The 20,490-nt window shown below is 40.5% G+C and overlaps 1 protein-coding gene across 1 annotated transcript in view; it reads left to right on the plus strand.

Moving 5' to 3' along the window:
- JAZF1 (JAZF zinc finger 1) overlaps window positions 1–20,490 on the plus strand; it is a 438,407-nt gene that overhangs the window by 208,452 nt on the left and 209,465 nt on the right. The window contains exon 2 of the mRNA XM_075316682.1: window positions 7,869–7,941. Within this exon, the coding sequence (XP_075172797.1) occupies window positions 7,869–7,941 (73 nt within the window). The remainder of the gene's footprint in view (window positions 1–7,868; window positions 7,942–20,490) is intronic.

Genomic DNA, 20,490 nt, shown 5'->3' on the forward strand with positions numbered 1-20,490 from the left:
AACCAGCAAATTAGATAAATTTACCTTGTCTTTCACTTTCCCTGTTTGTCTTCTTTTATGGAATCCATGTGAAAGTTTTTCTGTCTTTCTTTTGTAGCAAATCAATATTTTGCCTAGAATCAGAGCAGAATTCACCACTTGGCTACTTTCACATGTTGCATATTTTGCATGTCTAAACTGAAATCCACAATATCTAGAATCCATGCATCCATAATCTACAACCCACGCACATTTTTTACACTTATTCATGCATTTTCATGTACCTTTTTGGTTGTAGCAGGACACCAAAAACTACAACAAAGCAAAGCTAGGCTTGCTGTTCATTAGAGTCCCCATTGAAATGAACGGGTAAAATCTGCTCTTAAGCCCGCTTTACACGCTGCAATGTATCTTACAATGTGTCGGCGGGGTCATGTCGTAAGTGACGCACATCCGGCATTGTAAGGTACATTGCAGTGTGTGACAGGTACGTGCGATTTCTATTGAACGTTAAAACGTTCATCGCATTCACATCGTACCTTTCTCTAGAATTGCACGTCAGGTTGTTCATTGTATGCGGGGTAGCACACATCGCAGTGTGTGACACCCCGGGAACGATGAACAGATCTTACCTGCGTCCTGTGGCTCCCGGCCCACAATGCGGAAGGAAGGAGGTGGGAGGGATGTTTACGTCCCGCTCAGTTCCGCCCCTCCGCTTCTATTGGCCGGCTGCCGCGTGATGTCGATGTGATGCCGAACGTCCCTCCCACTCCAGGAAGTGGACGTTCGCCGCCCACATCGAGGTCGTATGGACGGGTAAGTACGTGTAACGGGGGTTAATCGTATGTGCGGCACGTTCAACAAATTGAACATGCCACACATACGATGGGGGCGTTGCAAATCGCAAACGAAATCTTATGCGAAATTGCAACGTGTAAAGCAGGCTTTAGAAAGTGTGTTTCTGCAATGGAAATTGACATTCTGCATGTTTAAAAAAAAAAAAGACCATTTTCATACAGATTACACATATAAAATAAAAATGAGAGCATGTGATTATTATTATTATTATTTTATAGAGCACCATTAATTCCATGGTGCTGTACATGAAAAAGGGTTACAAGGGGTGGTTAAGATTAAAGCACCACTACAGCAGGGGTGTGGTTCAGCGCTAGGGTGGTGATTGAAATTTAAGTCCCCTGCCCTCTGTTTTATACTCACCCTCTGGCGTTTTCACACTTTTATGGCGTCGCTCCAGGCCTGTGGCGCCATCTTGCTACTGTAACTTCTGAATGGTGAGAAGTTACGTAAAAAGCTTTCAATGTAAGTCTATGTGAGCCAGAACGAGGCTCTCATAGACTTACATTGAGTTGTGACCTCCAGCTCCATGAAACACTGAAGCAGCCGGCAGGTCACAAATCACAGGAGGCTGACCGGAGTGCCTGCAATAGAAGATGAAGCCACAGGAGAGAGAGTATGAGACAGGAGTCGGGGTACTTATATTTAAAGCACCACTTCAGCGGTGAAAGGAAAAAAATAAACACTGTTTTAAGGTAAAACTTTCATGGTAAATTATTTAGGATCTTTGAAAATCACTGTAACAGCCCCAATGGGCACCATAATAGCCGACATTAATAATTCATACTAGACTTTACATAAGAGGAAAACCAATTGTCATATTTATCTAGGTGATTTTGGCATTTTAAAGGGATATACCTCTCTAAATCAGCAATAGGCAGAATGTTAGTAATCTCGCAGCCGTTCAGGAGCAGTGATATTATACTGCAGTTTGTAACAAGATATTAGGATTTCTGTGCCATAAATTCTTTGGAAAAATTTGGTTAATATGTTGCAAAAAAAAAACAAAAGTGAAAAAAAAAGTCAGTGAATATTTTGGTATTTCCTAAACGCTAAATCGTGTGCCCTGCGCTGTGGGCAATGATGCCTAGTGGATGCGCCATAGGTACTTGTCCTCAGGCTCTGATTAATGTGCCGGGGCTGCCACCCTCTTGCTGTTGTCTGTATCCGTGTGTTATTAGAAGTAATATGCATGAATCCTCGGCGTGCGCTTATTTTTCATTTTAATTGCATATTTGAGGCTGCCATGACAGCTGTAAAGGTTATAGTTAAGACCAATTGTTCATACCCGTATAGCAGCTCGTCTCATTACTGTGCAGTAATAATTGATATGGAGAAGAGGTGGGTAACAGCCCAGACGCACATAATTTCATATGATGAAGATATTTTGCTATCGTAAAAGTGGCAGAAGATGAAAAAAAATGCCGCGTGATATACAGAGCAGCCTTTTAATAATGGCCGGCGCTCGTACAGATTTGGAATAATTTATTGAAAAAGTCCCAAGGATTTTGTGTTTTAACAGGCTGGAAAGTGCAAAGTCAGGTTGTTCTCGTGTATGCCCGGCGTACGTCAGGAAATCATTAGAGATAACTACATTTATCATTATTAATTCTGCTCTCCTCCGGCATCCACAGGACTTTCACATTTTTCCTGATGTACCGATCTTGTGCACCTGTCTAATCAACGTAATGGGGGCTTCTGGGCACTCCCGGCCCACTGACTATTCTTTCTTATACGTTTTGCCAAAATTACTGGCTGTCTGAATAGTCATTACCAAATCTAGCCATAAATAAACTTTTGTCTGGTTGGCGATATTCTGTATCCTGCACAAGGCTGGACGGCTATATTTATAGTAACTTTTTCAGTGAACCTCCTACATCTGCATGGGTATTTTTTATAAAGTTCTCTTCATGGTGTGCTCCTAGCAATCCAGGGCTCTAGTTCTCCTTATTTTTTCCTTATACACATATCAGCTGCCTATTGCCTCTTCTCGGACTAGTCAATTCAATTGGAGATGTATTTAGCTGTATACAGATTGTCCCCCTAGTGGTGGCAATGGCTGCTCAGATTTTTATAGAGAAACATTGAACTTGGGGCAGCTCAGTGGTTAGCACTGCAGTTTTGCAGTGCTGGAGTCCTGGGTTCAAATTCCACCAAGGACAACATCTGCAAGGAGTATGTATGTTCTCCCGGTGTTTGCGTGGGTTTCCTCCAGGTTCTACGGTTTCACACTCCAAAGACATACAGATAGGGATTTTGACTGTGAGCCCCAATGGGGACAGTGTTGCCAATGTATGTAAAGTGCTATGGCATTAATGGCGCTATAATTTAGACAAGAGGAATCGGGTGTATGCCGCGCTATCAACAAGGAATTTATGTGGATTATTTCATCTCTTTATTTCTTTGTACTTTGTTCTTTGTCCTGATGAAGGAGACGTGATCTCTGAAATGCGTTGACCTGTACAAAGAAATAAAGAGATTAAATAATCAACATCGATTTATTGGTGATAGGGCGGCATACACCTGATTCATCCTGTCCTAATTATAGCGCCATTAATGCCATAGCACTCTACATACATTGGCAACACTGTCCCCATTGGGGCTCACAGTCAAAATTCCTTATCAGTACTGTATGTCTTTGGAGTGTGAGAGGAAACCGGAGAGCCCGGAGGAAGCCCACACAAACAGTCCGGGGCTGCGGCTGTTCGCCAATTGCTACGTGAATACAGGAGTTGTGACTTACACAACCCCACTAGGTGAGTGTGTCCATCTATACTTACCTGTTGTCTTGCCTGGTAAGACCCCATTTGTGTTTTCCTCCGCAGCTTACCTTCCATTAATGGCGCTATATAAGTGAATAAAGTTTTGCTATATTGTCTGTACAGTAAAGCAGGGTGAGTTTTCTTTCTTGCATGCGGAATTGAAGTAAATGGAAGTCATCAGAGAAATGTCAAGACTATTAAAATATAGATATTCCACCAGGGACCACGGAGCAAAAGGCAATATGCATATTGAGTCCTGTAACTGTATTGTTTATATTTCTATCCTGTGTTATCTAAATCTCCAAAAGGACAATCTATTTATTATGTGTCCCTAAATCTAAAATCCTCTGCTGGCTCTGTCGCAGTCTACACAGCAAAGCTGACAAATGAGCTACAGAAAGCAAGAAATTAAAGACTGTTGTTTGTGGCTAGTATGAAAGTCACATAAAAATATATACTATTATGTTTTTAAAATATGTTTATAATAGAAAACTGATTGAAATAATTAGGGTATAGTATGGCATTACAGATATTCTGCAGCTTTTCAGTCCATATTTTGGGATAAAAAATCTGCAGCAGCATACCATGCCAGCAAATTGGATGAGAATTTTCCAATCTAAAGGTCGATTTACACACTGCGACATCGCTAGCGATCGCACACTCTCCCGTCGTTTGTGCGTCATGGTTAAATCGCTGCCCGTGGCGAACAATATCGGTAGGACGTGTCATACGCACATACCTTCCTAGCGACGTCGCTGTGGGTGACTTACAACCTCTTTTTTAAGGGGGCGGTTTGTGCGGCGCCACAGCGACGTCAATCAGCGGGCCACCGATAGAAGCGGAGGGGCGGAGAGCAGCTGCATGAACGTAACTCCCACCTTGTTGCCGGATGACGCAGGAATGCTGTTGTTCGTCATTCCCAGGGTGTCACACGTAGTGATGTGTGCTGCGTCAGGAACGACGAACAACCTGCGTCCCAAATGAGCAACGATATTTGGGAAATAAACAACGTGTCAACGATCAACGATTTGGTGAGTATTTCTGATCATTAGCGGTCGCTCGTACGTGTCACACACAACAACGTCGCTAACAAGGCTGGATGTGCGTCACGAATTCCGTGACCCCAGCGACATCTCATTAGCGAAGTTGTTGCTTATAAAGCGGCCTTTATCTACATATTACTTTTATCTTGAGGCCGAAAATTGATCTGTTTTTCAGATTTTTTTAATTGTTAACATGTCAATTTTTCATCTGCATTTTTGTTGTTTTTTTATTGCAGATTTTTCTCATCGAAAAGAGTGCATGATTTTCTGATAAATTCTAATTAAAAATAATTTTATCCACTGAAAATATTATATTAATTTTTTGTTTAGATAATAATATTCTGTATCTCATCCTAATTTCAGAGTTCAATTTTATAAGGTTTTAGAATAATTGTCAAGAGTAATAATAATGCTGGTCTGAAAAAGCAAAAAAAAAAACAGACTTGGAAAGTCCCCAGCATTTTAGTTTAGGTCAACTAATTCACATTAACAAACTTTTTAAGCAAAAATCAATTTTACTTTAAGAAGCTGGAGAAACTGCGCTTGTTCAATAGACATAAATATTTTATTGGTTCCCTGCCATAAACGTTACCATTAATTGCGGTGAGGTAAGGCATTGCTGAAGTCTACAATCGGGATCTTGACCGGGGTATTAAAAGCCCAAAGCGACCAAAGGGTTAAGTCTTTCCGAGCCTGTGGCAGGGAACAGATACACTTTGACAGTCAATTTCAGCCAGTAATATATATCCTATGGAGCATGGTTGGCAACATAATAAAACAGGCTGAACTTCGCAGGAATATGTATGATTCAGATGACATGTTTTTTCTAGGTTGCTGAATTTAGAGGCAGAAGGTTTTCGACACAGTGATGCAAGGTAGAGTTTGATAAAATGCTGAATGAACGTTATTTGCAACTGTCAGAAAGCACAAATCACACAGTAACAGAATTTGTGAGTGCCGCAGTGCATTCTGCACGCCAGCTTATTTCCATGCCCTGATATATATCTCCCTCCATTCCCCGCGCAAAGACAAAGGGAAAATATATGGCGGAATGAGCAGTCATATTTAATCAGAATCCTAATGGTGAATTAATAGCATATTTCTATAATATGTCACATAGAGTAATAATAAATTAAACTAAGTCGGAAACTTTGCTGGAGGGAAGTAAAAACGTCGGTGAGGTTTGGGGTTTCATCCTGTCCTATTGTTATATCGATTGATAGGTTGGTTTAAAAAAAAAAAAAAAAGAATGCAGATCTGTGAAAAGTAGAAAATGTTGTGAAAAAATGCTGCTATTTGGTTTATGTATGTACTGTAGGGCAATTTCTATTAATATTTTCCAAAACAGGTTATTAAAAGATCATTATCATAATAAGTATTCACATTTTAAAGTGGTATTTGTGTCCGAGTCCAAGCTATAACATTACATGTTATATTAACTCTTTGATGCTTCCACCAATCAGTGTTGCAGGTGCAGACTGTTGTGGATCAAATCAATCTCCTTCACCCTCTGGCAGCTAACTTTACAGTTTTTTTCGCTCCTTTCTTTCTTTCATTTCTTTCCTAACTTTCCTTCTTTTCTTTCCTTTCTTTCTTTCCTTATTTCTTTCTTTTTTTCTTTCTTTCTTTCTTTCCTTTCTTTCTTTCTATCTTTCTTTCTATCTTTCTTTCTTTCTATCTTTCTTTCCTTTCTTTCTTTCTTTCCTTTCTTTCTTTCTTTCCTTTCTTTCTTTATTTCTTTCTTTCCTTTTTTCTTTCTTTCCTTTCTTTCTTTCCTTTCTTTCTTTCCTTTCTTTTTCTTTTTCCTTTCTTTCTTTCCTTTCTTTCTTTCCTTTTTTTCTTTCTTTCCTTTCTTTCTTTCCTTTCTTATTCTTTTTTCTTTATTTCCTTTCTTTATTTCTTTCCTTTCTTTCTTTCCTTTCTTTCCTTTCTTTCTTTATTTCTTTCCTTTCTTTCTTTCTTTCCTTTCTTTCCTTTCTTTCCTTTCTTTCTTTCTTTCCTTTCTTTCTTTCCTTTCTTTCTTTTCTTATCCCTCTTAATTCATTGTTTCTGTTCTTTCCTTACCGAGCACAGATTTTACAAAAAAAAACAAAGTTCGGGTTCAGCGTTTGGGTGCTTTCTGTATGCAAACCACTCGTGCGAGTATCGCTGTGCTCGGGTACGCGAGGTGCTCAGCCCAGTGTGAGCCCCTTGCAGTGCTTGATCGGCTTCCATTGGGAGTAAAAACAGGGTGATCGAATGTAGTGTGCACCAAAAAAATGTGGAAAAATCCTGCCTACCCCTCCCTGGAAGTGTTCTCTTTATGGATGGCTGTATGCGGGACCCAAACTGCCTAATTAGTAACTTCCATTTGGGTTCAGGTGAAGTCTTGGTCCTAAACCAAACTCTTTTAAAAGTACAGCTGAAAACTGTTTAAACAAACCTCTGGGTGTATCCTTTAGTATCAATAAGTTTGAGAAGGAAACATTTTTACTTCCTTGAGCAGAGAAGTGCCTCGTAAGTGGCCCCATTATTTACACGTCTTGGCATTGAAAGCTCACCAATCCCTCCCCTCTGCCCTGAGTGACAGTCCGACTTTCCAGCATTATAGGTGCTGGAGTTTCTTTTAGATTATATCACTTTGCATTGGCCAATAGCTTGTCCGTTCCAAACTAAAATTGAAATAAAGTACCAATACTGATATTCAAAAACCAGGTACTAGAAATGCAATGAGGTCAGTTTCTGCAGATTCAAAGGCTATGTGCCCACGGGACTAAGTATCTGCGGATTTTTCTGCATCAAAATCCGCAGCTTTCCCCCGGAATCCGCACCTTTTCATACGTGCGGATCTGATGCGGATTTGACGCGGATTTTGTTGCGGATTTTGCGATTATTTTTTTTTTTTTTAATTCAATTGAATAGGCAAAATCCGCATGAAAATCCACAACAATAATTGACATGCTGCAGATTTTTCCGCACGGAAATCCGCACGATTTCCGCTGCGGAAAAATCCGCAGCGTGGGCACAGCATTTCCCAAATGCCATAGAAATGGCTGGGGAGTAGCTGTGCTGCAGATTTCTGGAAAATCCGCGGCTTTTCCGCGAGAAATTCGCGGCAAAATCCGTGCATTTTCCGCAGCGTGGGCACATAGCCTATAAATATAGCTGTTTAATACTTCAGGACTTAGCTTATTGTATATTATTTGTTTTATGTGGGATCTAACAGAATTGCTCACTGCTTGTATTACAGACACAGATCCTCGCATCTTGGAGAAGCAGGAACTTCAGCAGCCAACATATGTTGCATTGAGTTACATCAATAGGTACGTCTGTCTGTATTGAAGCTGATTATATATATATATATATTTGATATATGTTGGTATAAATATACGTTAACGCTGCAACTAAAGATGTGTCGTGAAATCAGCACCACCGGCAATGATGTGTCCAGGAGAACCGATCTGGCACCAGCGTGCTGCCTCCAACAAATAGCTAATAAGGTGGTGACTGATTCTGGAACTGTACCATGCAGCTGAGGAGGGCTGAGCCGCAATGTAGAGCCGTGTAGCCAGATTTACGATCCCTACAAACAGATTTGCTGCTTTTCTTCTAAATATATTCATTTTTAGTAACATATAACATAAAGTCATTGTGCTTTATAGCTGCCTCTTTCTGATGAAGCAAGACAATAGTTTGTGCAAGAAGAAAACAACCTTAATTTTCAGCTGAGTTGACATTTGGAAGATCAGGAAGGGTCCCATATGCCCGAACAGTATATGAGTCACTTGCTCCTCAAGAAGGGTTTTCAAGCCAGGGAGAAACTTTGGCAAGCACCGTTGCATTCCGAGTCCTAACAGTGTCTAATATACATACTGTTAGGGTTCGCTCACACTTGCTTATAATACGGACAAGTGCAATGCGAGAACAAATCCCACCGCACTTGGACCCATGTTATTCAATGAATCAAGGCTGATCTTTTAGTTTTTCCTCAGCTGTATTCAGCCTGTAACATCTGGCCAAAGCAGTTTTAGTTTAAAAAAAAAAAAAAAAAAAGCTACAGTTTTTGAAGAAACTTAGCAGGGAAGTTGTTCCAAACATCTTAGAGAACTAACATCATTTGCTGAAATGCATCCCCAAACTTGCAAGGAACCTCCACTGTGCTTCATGGTTGCCTCCAGACATTTCTCCATCCCTTCAGCAAACAAACATCCTTCTGTTACAGCCAAATAGTTTACATTTTGACTTTACAGTGCAGAGCACCTGCTGCCATTTTGTTTCCTATGTTTTCGTGCATCGTTGGTCTTGTTTCCATGTTAAAGGTATAAAGACCACTTTTGGGCAGATTTCAAGAAACAGTAGATAAGTGTAGCTGTGTCCCTCTAGTTACTCAGTTCTCAGCTAATAATACCGCTGGCATATTGCAGTTTCAAAGCAAAGTAAGCATGATATGTCTTTCACCCCTCCACGACGTATCATCTACATGTACGTCATATGTCGTGTCCCTGCCTTTGATGCGGGCTCGCATGCTGAGCCTGCATCTTTTATAGAAGATGATGGCTAATTTTATCAGCAAAAAGAATAATGTAATCACAGCTCACCTAGACCTATATGTATTATTATTATTTATTATTATAGCGCCATCAATTCCATGGCGCTTTACATGTGAAAGGGGTATAAATAATAGGGACAAGTACAATAATCATAAACAATACAAGGCACAGACAGGTACAGGAGGATAGAGGTCCCTGACCGCGAGGGCTCACAGTCTACAAGGGATAGGTGAGGATACAGTAGGTTAGGGTAGATAGGTGTATCCCAAATGGTGGATGGTGCCAGGCACATCAGGCCTGATCCTGGTGTAATAGCAATTAACAAGAGAAGTGGAAAAAGCCAGCAACCATCTTGGAAAAACTCTGAAGCTTTATTGTGAAAAATCCATAAAAAACATACAGTGGATAAAAAGCTCAGCGTGTCTACACTCTAAGCTTTTTATCCACTGTATGTTTTTTATGGATTTTTCACAATAAAGCTTCAGACTTTTTCCAAGATGGTTGCTGGCTTTTTCCACTTCTGTAGTTTTATCAGCCATCATGTACCCTTAACAGCTGTGCCTGTTATTATGAATCTCCTGGAAAGCCGACCTATAGCTGGCGTTCCTAGGAGATTGGGATTTTAAAAATACATAGCACTGCTGGTGCACTGCTATGTATACCACAAGCGATCAGACAATCACAGCTTCAAGTCCCTTAAGGAGACTATTAAATATAGTAAAAAGTGAAAAAAAATTTTTTAAGAAATATGGTAAAAAATATAATAAACACAAAAGTTTAAATCACCCCCCTTTTGTGCCATTAAAAATAAAACGCTTAAAAATGAAATAAAATAGATACATATATATATATACTGTATATATTGTGTGTGTGTGTGTGTGTGTGTATATATATATATATATCTATGATATCATTGAATTCATAAAAGTCCAATCAATCAAAATAAAAATAAATAAACCCGATCGGTAAACAGCGTAACGAGAAAAAGGATCAAAATTCCAGAATTATGTTTTGTTGGTAGCCACAAAATTGCAATATCATGCAGTAAGAGGCGATCAAAACATCGCATCTATCCCAAAAATGTATCAGTAAAAACATCGGCTAATGGCACAAAAAATAAGCCCTCACACAAGCTCCATATCCTGAAAAATGAAAAGGTTAATGGGTTTCGAAAAATGGTTACAAAAGTAAAACGTGTTTTTTTGTTTTTTTTTTGTTTTTTTTTACAAGTTTACAAAAAAAAAATTCACCACTTAAATAAAAAAAAATATATACATGTTTGATATCTACGTAATCATACTGATCTGGAGAATCATACTGCCTGGTCAGTGTTACAGTATAATGAGCACCGTAAATAATAATAAAAAAAAAAAAACAATTGTAGAACTGTACTTTTTTTTGCAGTTTCAATGCTTTTGGAATTTTCTTCCCGTTTTCCAGTACACTATGTTATAGGATGAATGATGTTATTAAAAAGTTCAACAAAAACATAAGCCCTCATACTGGTATGTAGACGGAAAAATAAAACGTTATGGCTCTTGGAAGAAGGAGAGGAAAAAGGAAAAATGAAAACACAAAACAAACAGAAGATCGCCATGTCATGAAGGGATCAAAATGCTGTGCTACATTTCTTTGGCAGATAATTATCCATCAAATAATAATATTAGGAAGGTTGTCTGATTGACTTCAAATCTATTCTACAGCAGGTGAATTATGCTAAACATAGATCCTGTTAAAGTAAGGAAGGAGTTAAAATGTTCAAATCTGCCAAAACCTGTTTATATTGGGATGAGAGTCCACTCTATGGACAAAGAACTGCTTGGGTGGGGGTTTGGCTAAGGTGGATGGATGCTGGGAGTGTCTTTACTTGTTATGCAGTTATGTATTCTGCTATTTGCTATCATGCAAGACATGCCTACATTTATGTATGGTATGCCTATACTTTTGAAAACTATAAAAAGATTATGGACATTAAAATCATTTGGAGAGCTTTGGAAGTCACAGGCTTGTGTATTTCTTTAACTCTCACCGGCACCGTAGGATGAATCCCAGAAACTTTTTATCGAAGTGAGAATTACTTCAACAAGCCAAAGTTATTCCAATCTATCTTCAGCATAAATAAGAGCAAGAATTCCTGGAAGTGATGACACGACCGCGCATAGAGCCATCATAGAGTCTTTCTGGGATTATACAAAGTGAGAAAAATGTGTGCTAGCCTACATCACATCTACAGAAGATCTGTGGTTAGTTTGTCAAGATGTTTTGATGAACCTCCCTGCCAAGGTTTTTCCAACAATATATCCTTCATGACATTCTCAAATTTCAGATGTAGTGGGATCCATCAATGAATACTAATCATAAAATATTAAGTTGTACAGCCATTTTATACAGACTATGATCCAGACACATTTAGAAGAACATCTATAGCACACTTTAGCAGGTAATGCTCTGATACTTGAGATGTCTTCATGGAATCAACTTCCCACGTTCTGTTCTTTTGACCACAAAGGTCTCTTTTGACATTTATGTACACTTGCTCTTTTCGTGTCCTCCACCAAAATCCTAAAAATGGAAATTTCAGCTCACAGTTTGTAGCAGCATCATGTGTTGCATGTTTTCATTAGTGTGACCAAGGAAACCATTTTTTGAGAAGAGATCAGTGAATCGGAGGAAGTTTTAGACTCTTAAGGAGCTGGTTCAGATTTCTCTGACATGAGACAGAGCCTGATGGATCAAAGCCACACATCTCTCATCAGATAATAATTTCTGCTCCTTCCCATTTTATGCTTGCGCTGTCTGCAGTGATCATATGTTTCTATTCATGCACTAAGATCACTACATTGTGCTATGTGAGCTTTCTCTGCAAAAAGCAAAAGACGAACTTCAGATGATAAATTTAAACAAGATGTGCACAAATCGCTGCTAGGTCAGGGAAAAGGGAAATGTTTTCTGTGGCAGAAAGATTTACGTATTTGACTTATTTTCAATCCTTTTATCAGAGATTAGGCTCACCAAAATGTAACTTTTTTGAACTTGATAAAACACTTATTTTCTTTTTTACATCTGAGTTGTAAAGATCAAAAAGAGGATAGTACGAACAAAGAGGAGAATGTTACAAAGTGCCGCACCAGTCAGCGTAGAATGACCAGTATGATCAGCTCAAGAAGACCACACAGTAATGGTCTCCCCTGTCATGTCGTGCTCTTAATCTTTCGTCATGAGAGTCATGGGGTGTACAGTCCCTGACAGAAGTTCTGTCGCTTATCCATGTTATATAAATAAAAGCTTATAACCTGACTTTAAATTCATCCATTGGTTTTATAAATTACTCTTTTGAAAGCTGAAACCCTCCCAAATTTGGTTTAGGTTATGAAAATAAAGTTGCTTCAAAGCTGAAATATTGATCATTTAATGAACACAGAAAGGTCAGATTTTGGCAAGACAAAAGTTTTGTCGCCCACAGAAAGTAATGTGAAATTCAAACAAATAGTTAACGTCTTATACAAAGATACTGTATGTTGCATAACATTGGTGAATGAAGTTGTGGTGCTATTAGAGCCATATTTAATATTTTGTGTGACTTCCATGAGCTTGAAGGACTGCATCCATGCGGTTCAACAATGATTCATACAATTTATTGATAAAGTCATCAGGAATTGCAAAGAATGCAGTCTTACATGCCTCCCAGAGTTCATCTAGATTATTTGGTTTTGTCTTCCAAGCTTTCTCTTTCATCCTACCCAATACATGCTCAATGATGTTCATGTCTGGTGACTGGGCTGGCCAGTCCTTGAGCACCTTGATCTGCTTTCCCAGGAGGAACTTTGTTGTAGAGATGGATGTATGAAATGGAGCACCATCCTGCTGCAGAATTTGACCCCTTTTATGATTGGGAATGTAAGAGGTAGCTAATATTTCTTGATATTTTAGGCTATTGATATAGCCTTCCACCTTGCAAATGTTTTGCACACCCCCATACTAAATGTAACCCCAGACCATGATCTTTCCACCACCAAACTTAATTGTTTTATGGCTCCATACGGGCTCCAGTAGGTTTCCTGCAGTATTTGCGGCATCTGTGGTGTAATTCAACTGACGATTCATCAGAGAAATCCACCTTCTGCCACTTTCCCAGCGTCCATCTGTTTAGCAGGCTGTGGGATTTGGCAAATGCCGCACGGTTTTTTAATTGCCTTTTGTTTAGTGCTGGCTTTTGGCCACTGATTCGACCATGGAGGCCATTTCGAGACAGAATCCTACAAACTGTTCTAGTTGACACAGGAACTTGAGGTGACCAGGCCTGTTGGAGCACTGCTGCAGTGGAAGAGGGGTTGGCTTTGGATTTTCTAACCAACAAACATTCCTTCTGAGCAGTTGTCTTTCGGGGTCTGCCGGACCTGGGCTTGTCAAAAACAATTCCAGTCTCTTCAAATCGTTTTTTAATGCTTTGTACTTGACGCTGAGACACATTAAAGGTGCCAGCCACCTCTGCACTGGATCTCTTCTTCAGCCTCTTGATAACCAAGGCTTTGGTTGCAGGCTGGATTTTTGGCATTTTGTCAGAGGTCAACTTGCAGTTCAACTAAAGGTTTGGGGTGCTGGGTTTCTTTTTATGCACACCAACTAATTAACCACCGATCATTTAGTGAGCACAGGTGAGGATGTAAACTAGGATTGGGTGCATTATATGACAAGGCAACAAAACCTTTGTCTTGCCAAAATCTGGCCTTTCTGTGTTCATTAAATGATCAATATTTCAGCTTTGCAGCAACTTTATTCTCATAACCTAAACCAAATTTGGGAGGGTTTCAGCTTTCAAAAGAGTAATTGATGAAACCAATGGATGAATTTAAAGTCAGGTTATAATCTTTTATTTATATAACATGGATAAGCGACAGCACTTCTGTCAGGGACTGTATATGTATGTATAAGAAGGAAAAAAGGAGGACACATATGATGTAAGATAGTCCACGTGTGGCCAATCTAGATTGCTATGTGACCAGGATGTATACGCATAATGACATAGTTTGAGGCCACGTTCACACCTTGAGTATTTGGTGAGTTTTTTACCTCCAATATTTGTTGCGAAAGCCAGGAGTGGGTAAAAAATGTAGATGTGGTGCCCATGATTTTATTATACTTTTAGTCTGATTATTCCTCTCCTGGCTTTTGGTACTCACCAAATACTCGTGTACATGTGTGACCTTAACTGTAGCATCTAAATAACCTGGATTTTCAACATCCAATTAACTGAATTATTATTTTGAATTTCACAGTCTGAGAGGTTAAAACGTTGCGTATTTGGCAGATTTTATGTAAGGTTTTTCCTCAAGCAAAATCTGTAGCATTTCTACAATAGTTGGAGAGTTGATCACACTTTAACAGCATTTCATCCACATGCACCAAAATTGGCTTCTCATGTCAATTTAAGCTGCGGAAACAGGACTTTTTTGGGTATAAATTTTATCCCTTTATTCCAACAAGGTCTCTAAATCTGCAGGTTAAACTGTTTGCCTAGCATTGTTTTGTAGCATTTTTCATTGCATTTCCATAACAAAAAATACACATAAAAGCGCATAAATAAGTGTGGAAATTATTTGTACGGATTTTAGATGCAGAAACACTGTGGATTTCAGTTTAGAAATTGGAGCTGAAAATCTGCACCAATGCGGCAATGTGTCAACCAGGTCAAATATTGAATAGAAACGACTTATTAGCAGTAAAAAATATATTCTTTTTGCAGCTGTTCACTTATGCCCACTTCTTGGGTTCTCACTTTGTGTATTTGCTACTGTATTTTTTTTTTTATTCGTGGCAAAAATCATTATAACTTGTTAAAGTCTTAAGAAAATTTTGTAAAAAACAAACCTATATATATTTTATATATACACAGTAGCGACCAAAAGTTTTGTATTTTTTCTTTTAAAGTGTGATTACTTTTGTATCTTAGTAAATTGGAAACAAATGGCTGTCAGCTCTAAGGATGAAAATTGTGTTGACATTATTTTATCCCTTTATGTGTTGGTTTTCCTCATTTTTACATATTTTGTCATGGGTAGTCTAATTTTGTCTCAGTTTTTATAATCTTTTTCTTTTTGCTTGTGTGTTTTCCGGATAAAACATGGCAAAGACAAAGCCAAATTTATCACCAGATGTCAGGAAGCTTATTCTGAGAGTGACATCAGGCAAAAGCCAAAAAGAGGCAGCTATGGACTTCAACTGTTCTCAGAGTTAAGTGTAACATATAATAAAGAAAGAAAAATAAGGTGTTGGAACAACTGACAATCCTAGAAGTGGATGACCACAGGAAAGATCCACCAAAGTTAATCACATTACAGTGGAACCTTGCTTAACGAGTAACCTAGTTAGCGAGTATTTCGCCTAACGAGCAAAGCTTTCTGTATATTTGTAACTCGGTTTACGAGAAAGCCTTGCTGTTCGAGCAAAATAGTCAACGCACACACTTCCGGTTCCGTACATCCACCACGCTCTAACCTGCTCTTGCAGTCCACACAAACACACACAAGCACGCACAAACACGCGCACGCACACACACATATTATGCTCACCTTACCTTCCGTTTCCTCGCCGGCTTCCTGGAACTTGCATGTATCGGGTAACCAAGGCGACCGATGCCGGACCTTCAACTCCAAGCGCGCTGACGTCAAAGGCAGGAGCCGCTTGCCTCTGATTGATTGGCCAGCGCGCTGCCTTTGAGTAGCGGCTGACAGGGGAAGGTCCTCCCTCCACAGGATGTGTATCCGGTAACCATCGAGACGAGGGAGGAACTTCCCCTGTCAGGCGCTACTCAAAGGCAGCGCGCTGGCCAATCAGAGGCAAGCGGCTCCTGCCTTTGACGTCAGCGAGCTGAGTGCAGACGTTCCGGCATCGGTCGCCTTGTTTACCTGATACACGTCTTATACGGGCAAACTGCAAATTCCAGGAGACCGACGAGGGAACGGAAGGTAAGGTGAGCATAATCTGTATTTGTTTGTGTGTGTTTGTGCGTGTTTGTGTGTGTTTGTATGTGTGTGGAATGGCACAATAGGGCACCAGGTTGGGACATTTAACAAGTTGTGGAACGAATTGTCTGCATTGCAATGATTTCCTATGGGAAATCTTGCTTTGCTGAATGAGTAACTTGGTTAACAAGCACACTCCCAGAACGGATTGTTCTCGTTAACCAAGGTTCCACTGTATTTAGAAAAAAAGATCAAAAATTATCTAGAAGAAATAGGTCAAATAAGGCAAAAATTAATCATTTGACCTAATTGTCAGCGCAAATCATCAAGAAATCATATGGAAAAATTGCGTAAACCAACATTCAAAAAATACAATTTTTATTGTCAAAAAAACGTAATTAATAATACAAATATGGTGGCATGATAACAGCGGGAAACAACGGGCAGCTACTAACCTCAGGCATAAAATATTGCATACATAATCAATACTTAAAAAAGGAACCATGCAGTGAATAGTTCACACAATAAAAAAGTGTGCCAAATGTCAATGCATCCATCACATAGTGTATGAACGGGGCTCCTCCTGAGCAAAAGCATCAAAATAGAGGATACAAAGATTAACCCCATTATGACAATCAAGTTGGACACAGGCAACTACACTTAATGAATGAGACAAAAGAATTACCATAGCATGGCTAATAATTAACAACAATAAGTATAAAGTAACATTACCTAGGCAGGTGACCGCCCTGTCTGGAAACCTTCTACGCACGTTTCGACCGGTAGTCTTTTTCCAGGGAGAAAAGTAACTTACTTTTCTCCCTGGAAAAAGACTACCAGTGGCAACTGGGGGAAGGGTGCACGGTCAGAAGGTATGACCCTCTTCATATAGACAAAATTTTTCTCATTTTTCTCAGATTTTCCTTAGCAGTAATGCAGGTCTATGTTCACACATTCATGGTTTCCATACTATAGCATTATCAGAGTGCAAACTGTCTTTTTGTATTTTATGTCATGTTCAGTTATGCACCTGTTCACACGTCAGGTTGAGGAGTGCAGTCAGTCTTTTTTGTCTAGAATTTGTATTATGGCAAGAAAAAAGCAGCTAACTAAAGAAAAACAAGTGGCCATTATTACTTTAAGAAATGAAGGTCAGTCAGTCCGAAAAATTGGGAAAACTTTGAAAGTGTCCCCAAGGGCAGTGGCAAAATCCATCAAACGCTTCAGCTACAAAGAGACTGGCTCACATGAGGACCTCCCCAGGAAAGGAAGACCAAGAGTCACCTCTGCTGCGGAGGATAAGTTTATCCGAGTCACCAGCCTCAGAAATCGCAGGTTAACAGCAGCTCAGATTAGACACCAGGTCAGTGCCACACAGAGTTCAAGCAGCAGACACACCTCTAGAACAACTGTTAAGAGGAGACTTTGAGCAGCAGGCGTTCATGGTAAAATAGCTGCTAGGAAACCACTGCTAAGGACAGGCAACAAGCAGAAGAGACTTGTTTGGGCTAAAGAATACAAGGAATGGACATTAGACCAGTGGAAATCTGTGCTTTGGTCTGATGAGTCCAAATTTGAGATCTTTGGATCCAACCACCGTGTCTTTGTAGAAAAGGTTAACGGATGGACTCTACATGGCTGGTTCCCACCATGAAGCATGGAGGAGGAGGTGTGAAGGTGTGGGGGTGCTTTGCTGGTGACACTGTTTGGGATTTATTCAAAATTGAAGGCATACAGAACCAGCATGCCTACCACAGCATCTTGCAGCGGCGTGCTATTCCATCCTGTTTGCGTTTAGTTGGACCATCATTTATTTTTCAACAGGACAATGACCCCAAACACACCTCCAGGCTGTGTAAGGGCTATTTGACTAAGAATGAGAGTGATGGGGTGCTACGCCAGATGACCTGGTCTCCACAGTCACCAGACCTGAACCCATTCGAGATTGTTTGGGGAGAGCTGGACCGCAGAGTGAAGGCAAAAGGGCCAACAAGTGCTAAGCCTCTCTTGGAACTCCTTCAAGACTGTTGGAAAACCATTTCCGGTGACTACCTCTTGAAGCTCACCAAGAGAATGCCAAGAGTGTGCAAAGTAGTAATGAAAGCAAAAAGGGGCTACTTTGAAGAACCTAGAATATAAGACATATTTTCAGTTGTTTCACACTTTTTTAAATATTTCATTCCACATGTTTTAATTCATAGTTTTGATGCCTTCAATGTGAATCTACAATTTTCAGAGTCATGAAAATAAAGAAAACTCTTTAAATGAGAAGGTGTGCCCAAACTTTTGGTCTGTATTGTATAAATATTTATATATATATATATATATATATATATATATATATATATATATATATATAGTCTATATATATTACAGCCTGGTGCAACAGTGGGATTTTTTTTACTTTTTGTTATAGGCATATCTGTGAAACTTCAAAAATTCCAGAGTAAAACACACACATACAAAATATAATAGTGCAGATCTGCTGCAATTTTCCAACCAGTTTTAGACTGCAGAAGTAACGTGGGACTATATGTCATCACAGAAGGTGGGCTATACAGAATCTTAGGCCTGAGTCACACTTGTGAGTGACTCGTAAATCGCATCACATCACCTGGCACGGCCTGCAGCTCTTAAAAAATATATGTAGCAGACCCGTTCCTGTCTGGAGAGCAGCAGGCGGTGCCGAGTGATGCGATGTGAGACTCGCTTGAGTTACTCGCAAGTGTGACTCCGGCCTTAAGGCTGCTTTACACGGTACGACCGATTGTGCAATTTCACAATCGATCGTACCCGCCCCCGTCCTTTTTGCGTCATGGGCAAATTGCTGCCCGTGGCGCACAAAGTCGGTAACCCCCGTCACACGTACTTACCTCCCGACCGACCTCGCTGTGGGTGGCGAACGTCCACTTCCTGGAGTGGGAGGGACGTTCGGCGTCACAGCGACGTCACACGGCCGCCGGCCAATAGAAGCGGAGGGGCGGAGATGAGCGGGATGTAAACATCCCGCCCACCTCCTTCCTTCCATATAGCCGGCGAGAGCCGCGGGTCGCAGGTAAGCGATGTTCATCGTTCCCGGGGTGTCACACGGAGCGGCGTGTGCTACCCCGGGAACGATGAACAATTAAATTAAACGATATTATGAAACCTAGCGACCAGTACACGACTCACGATTTGTGAGCGATACTGCGTCGCTAGGAGGTGTCACACAAAAACCGTGACCCCGACGATCTATCGCACGATAGATCTTCTGGTGTAAAGCAGCCTTTAGGCTGACTCTACCATCTTAAGGGTGCTTTACACGCTGCGACATCGCTAACAATATATCGTCGGGGTCACGGTGTTTGTGACGCACATCTGGCGCCGTTAGCTACATCGCTGCATGTAACACCTCTGAGCGACCTAAAACGATCGCTCCAACACCAAAAATTGTTGACACGTGAGTAGCGAGGTTGTTTGTCATTCCTGCGGCAGCACACACCGCTATGTGTGACACCGCAGGAGCGAGGAACATCTCCTTACCTGCTTCCACCGGCAATGAGGAAGAAAGGAGCTGGGTGGGATGTTTAGCCTGCTCATCTCCGCCCCTCCTCTGATATTGGGCGGCCACTTAGTGACGTAGCTATGACGCCGAACGAACTGCCCCCTTAGAAAGGAGGTGGTTCGCCAGTCACAGCGACGTCGCTAGGCAGGTAAGTATGTGTGACGGGTGTAAGCGATGTTGTGCGCCACGGGCAGCGATTTGCCCGTGTCGCACAACCGACGGGGGCGGGTACGCTTGCTAGCGATATCGGTACCGATGTCGCAGCGTGTAAAGCGGTCTTTAGACCTCATTCACATGTCAGTATTTTTGCAGCAGTGTTTCATCAGTATTTAGATGCCAAAGCCAGGTGTGAAACTCACAGATGAAAACTATAATTGAAAGATTGACACCTGTCCTGTGTTTTGGAGATGCTCCTGGTTTTGGCAAATACTGATGAGAAACTGATAAATACTGATGTGTGAATTAGGCCTTATTCCCACTCCCTACGGCCAGAGCTGGCAATTGTAAGGTACAGACATGGGTTTTTTTATCCATTTTTTTTTGTACAATATAAATAATTTATATCACGGCACATGTTCAGAAAATGATGCTGCGCAAACTATTTCCAGCCCTGCATTGATTTATACACAACGCACAAAGCCATATGGTAAGTGGTTAGGATAGGTACACAAGATACTGGTAGTGTGCCTATTAAACTTAATGCTTTCTACTCGGTTCAGTTTATTTTGGGGAAAGCCCAGCTTGAAATGACTTCTGAAAGTTTAATTAGTTAATACCCGAGAGCTACGGCTGAAATCTGGTTCAGCTCAAGTAGTG

This window comes from Anomaloglossus baeobatrachus, chromosome 6 (assembly GCF_048569485.1).
Source record: "Anomaloglossus baeobatrachus isolate aAnoBae1 chromosome 6, aAnoBae1.hap1, whole genome shotgun sequence".
Taxonomy (NCBI): domain Eukaryota; kingdom Metazoa; phylum Chordata; class Amphibia; order Anura; family Aromobatidae; genus Anomaloglossus; species Anomaloglossus baeobatrachus.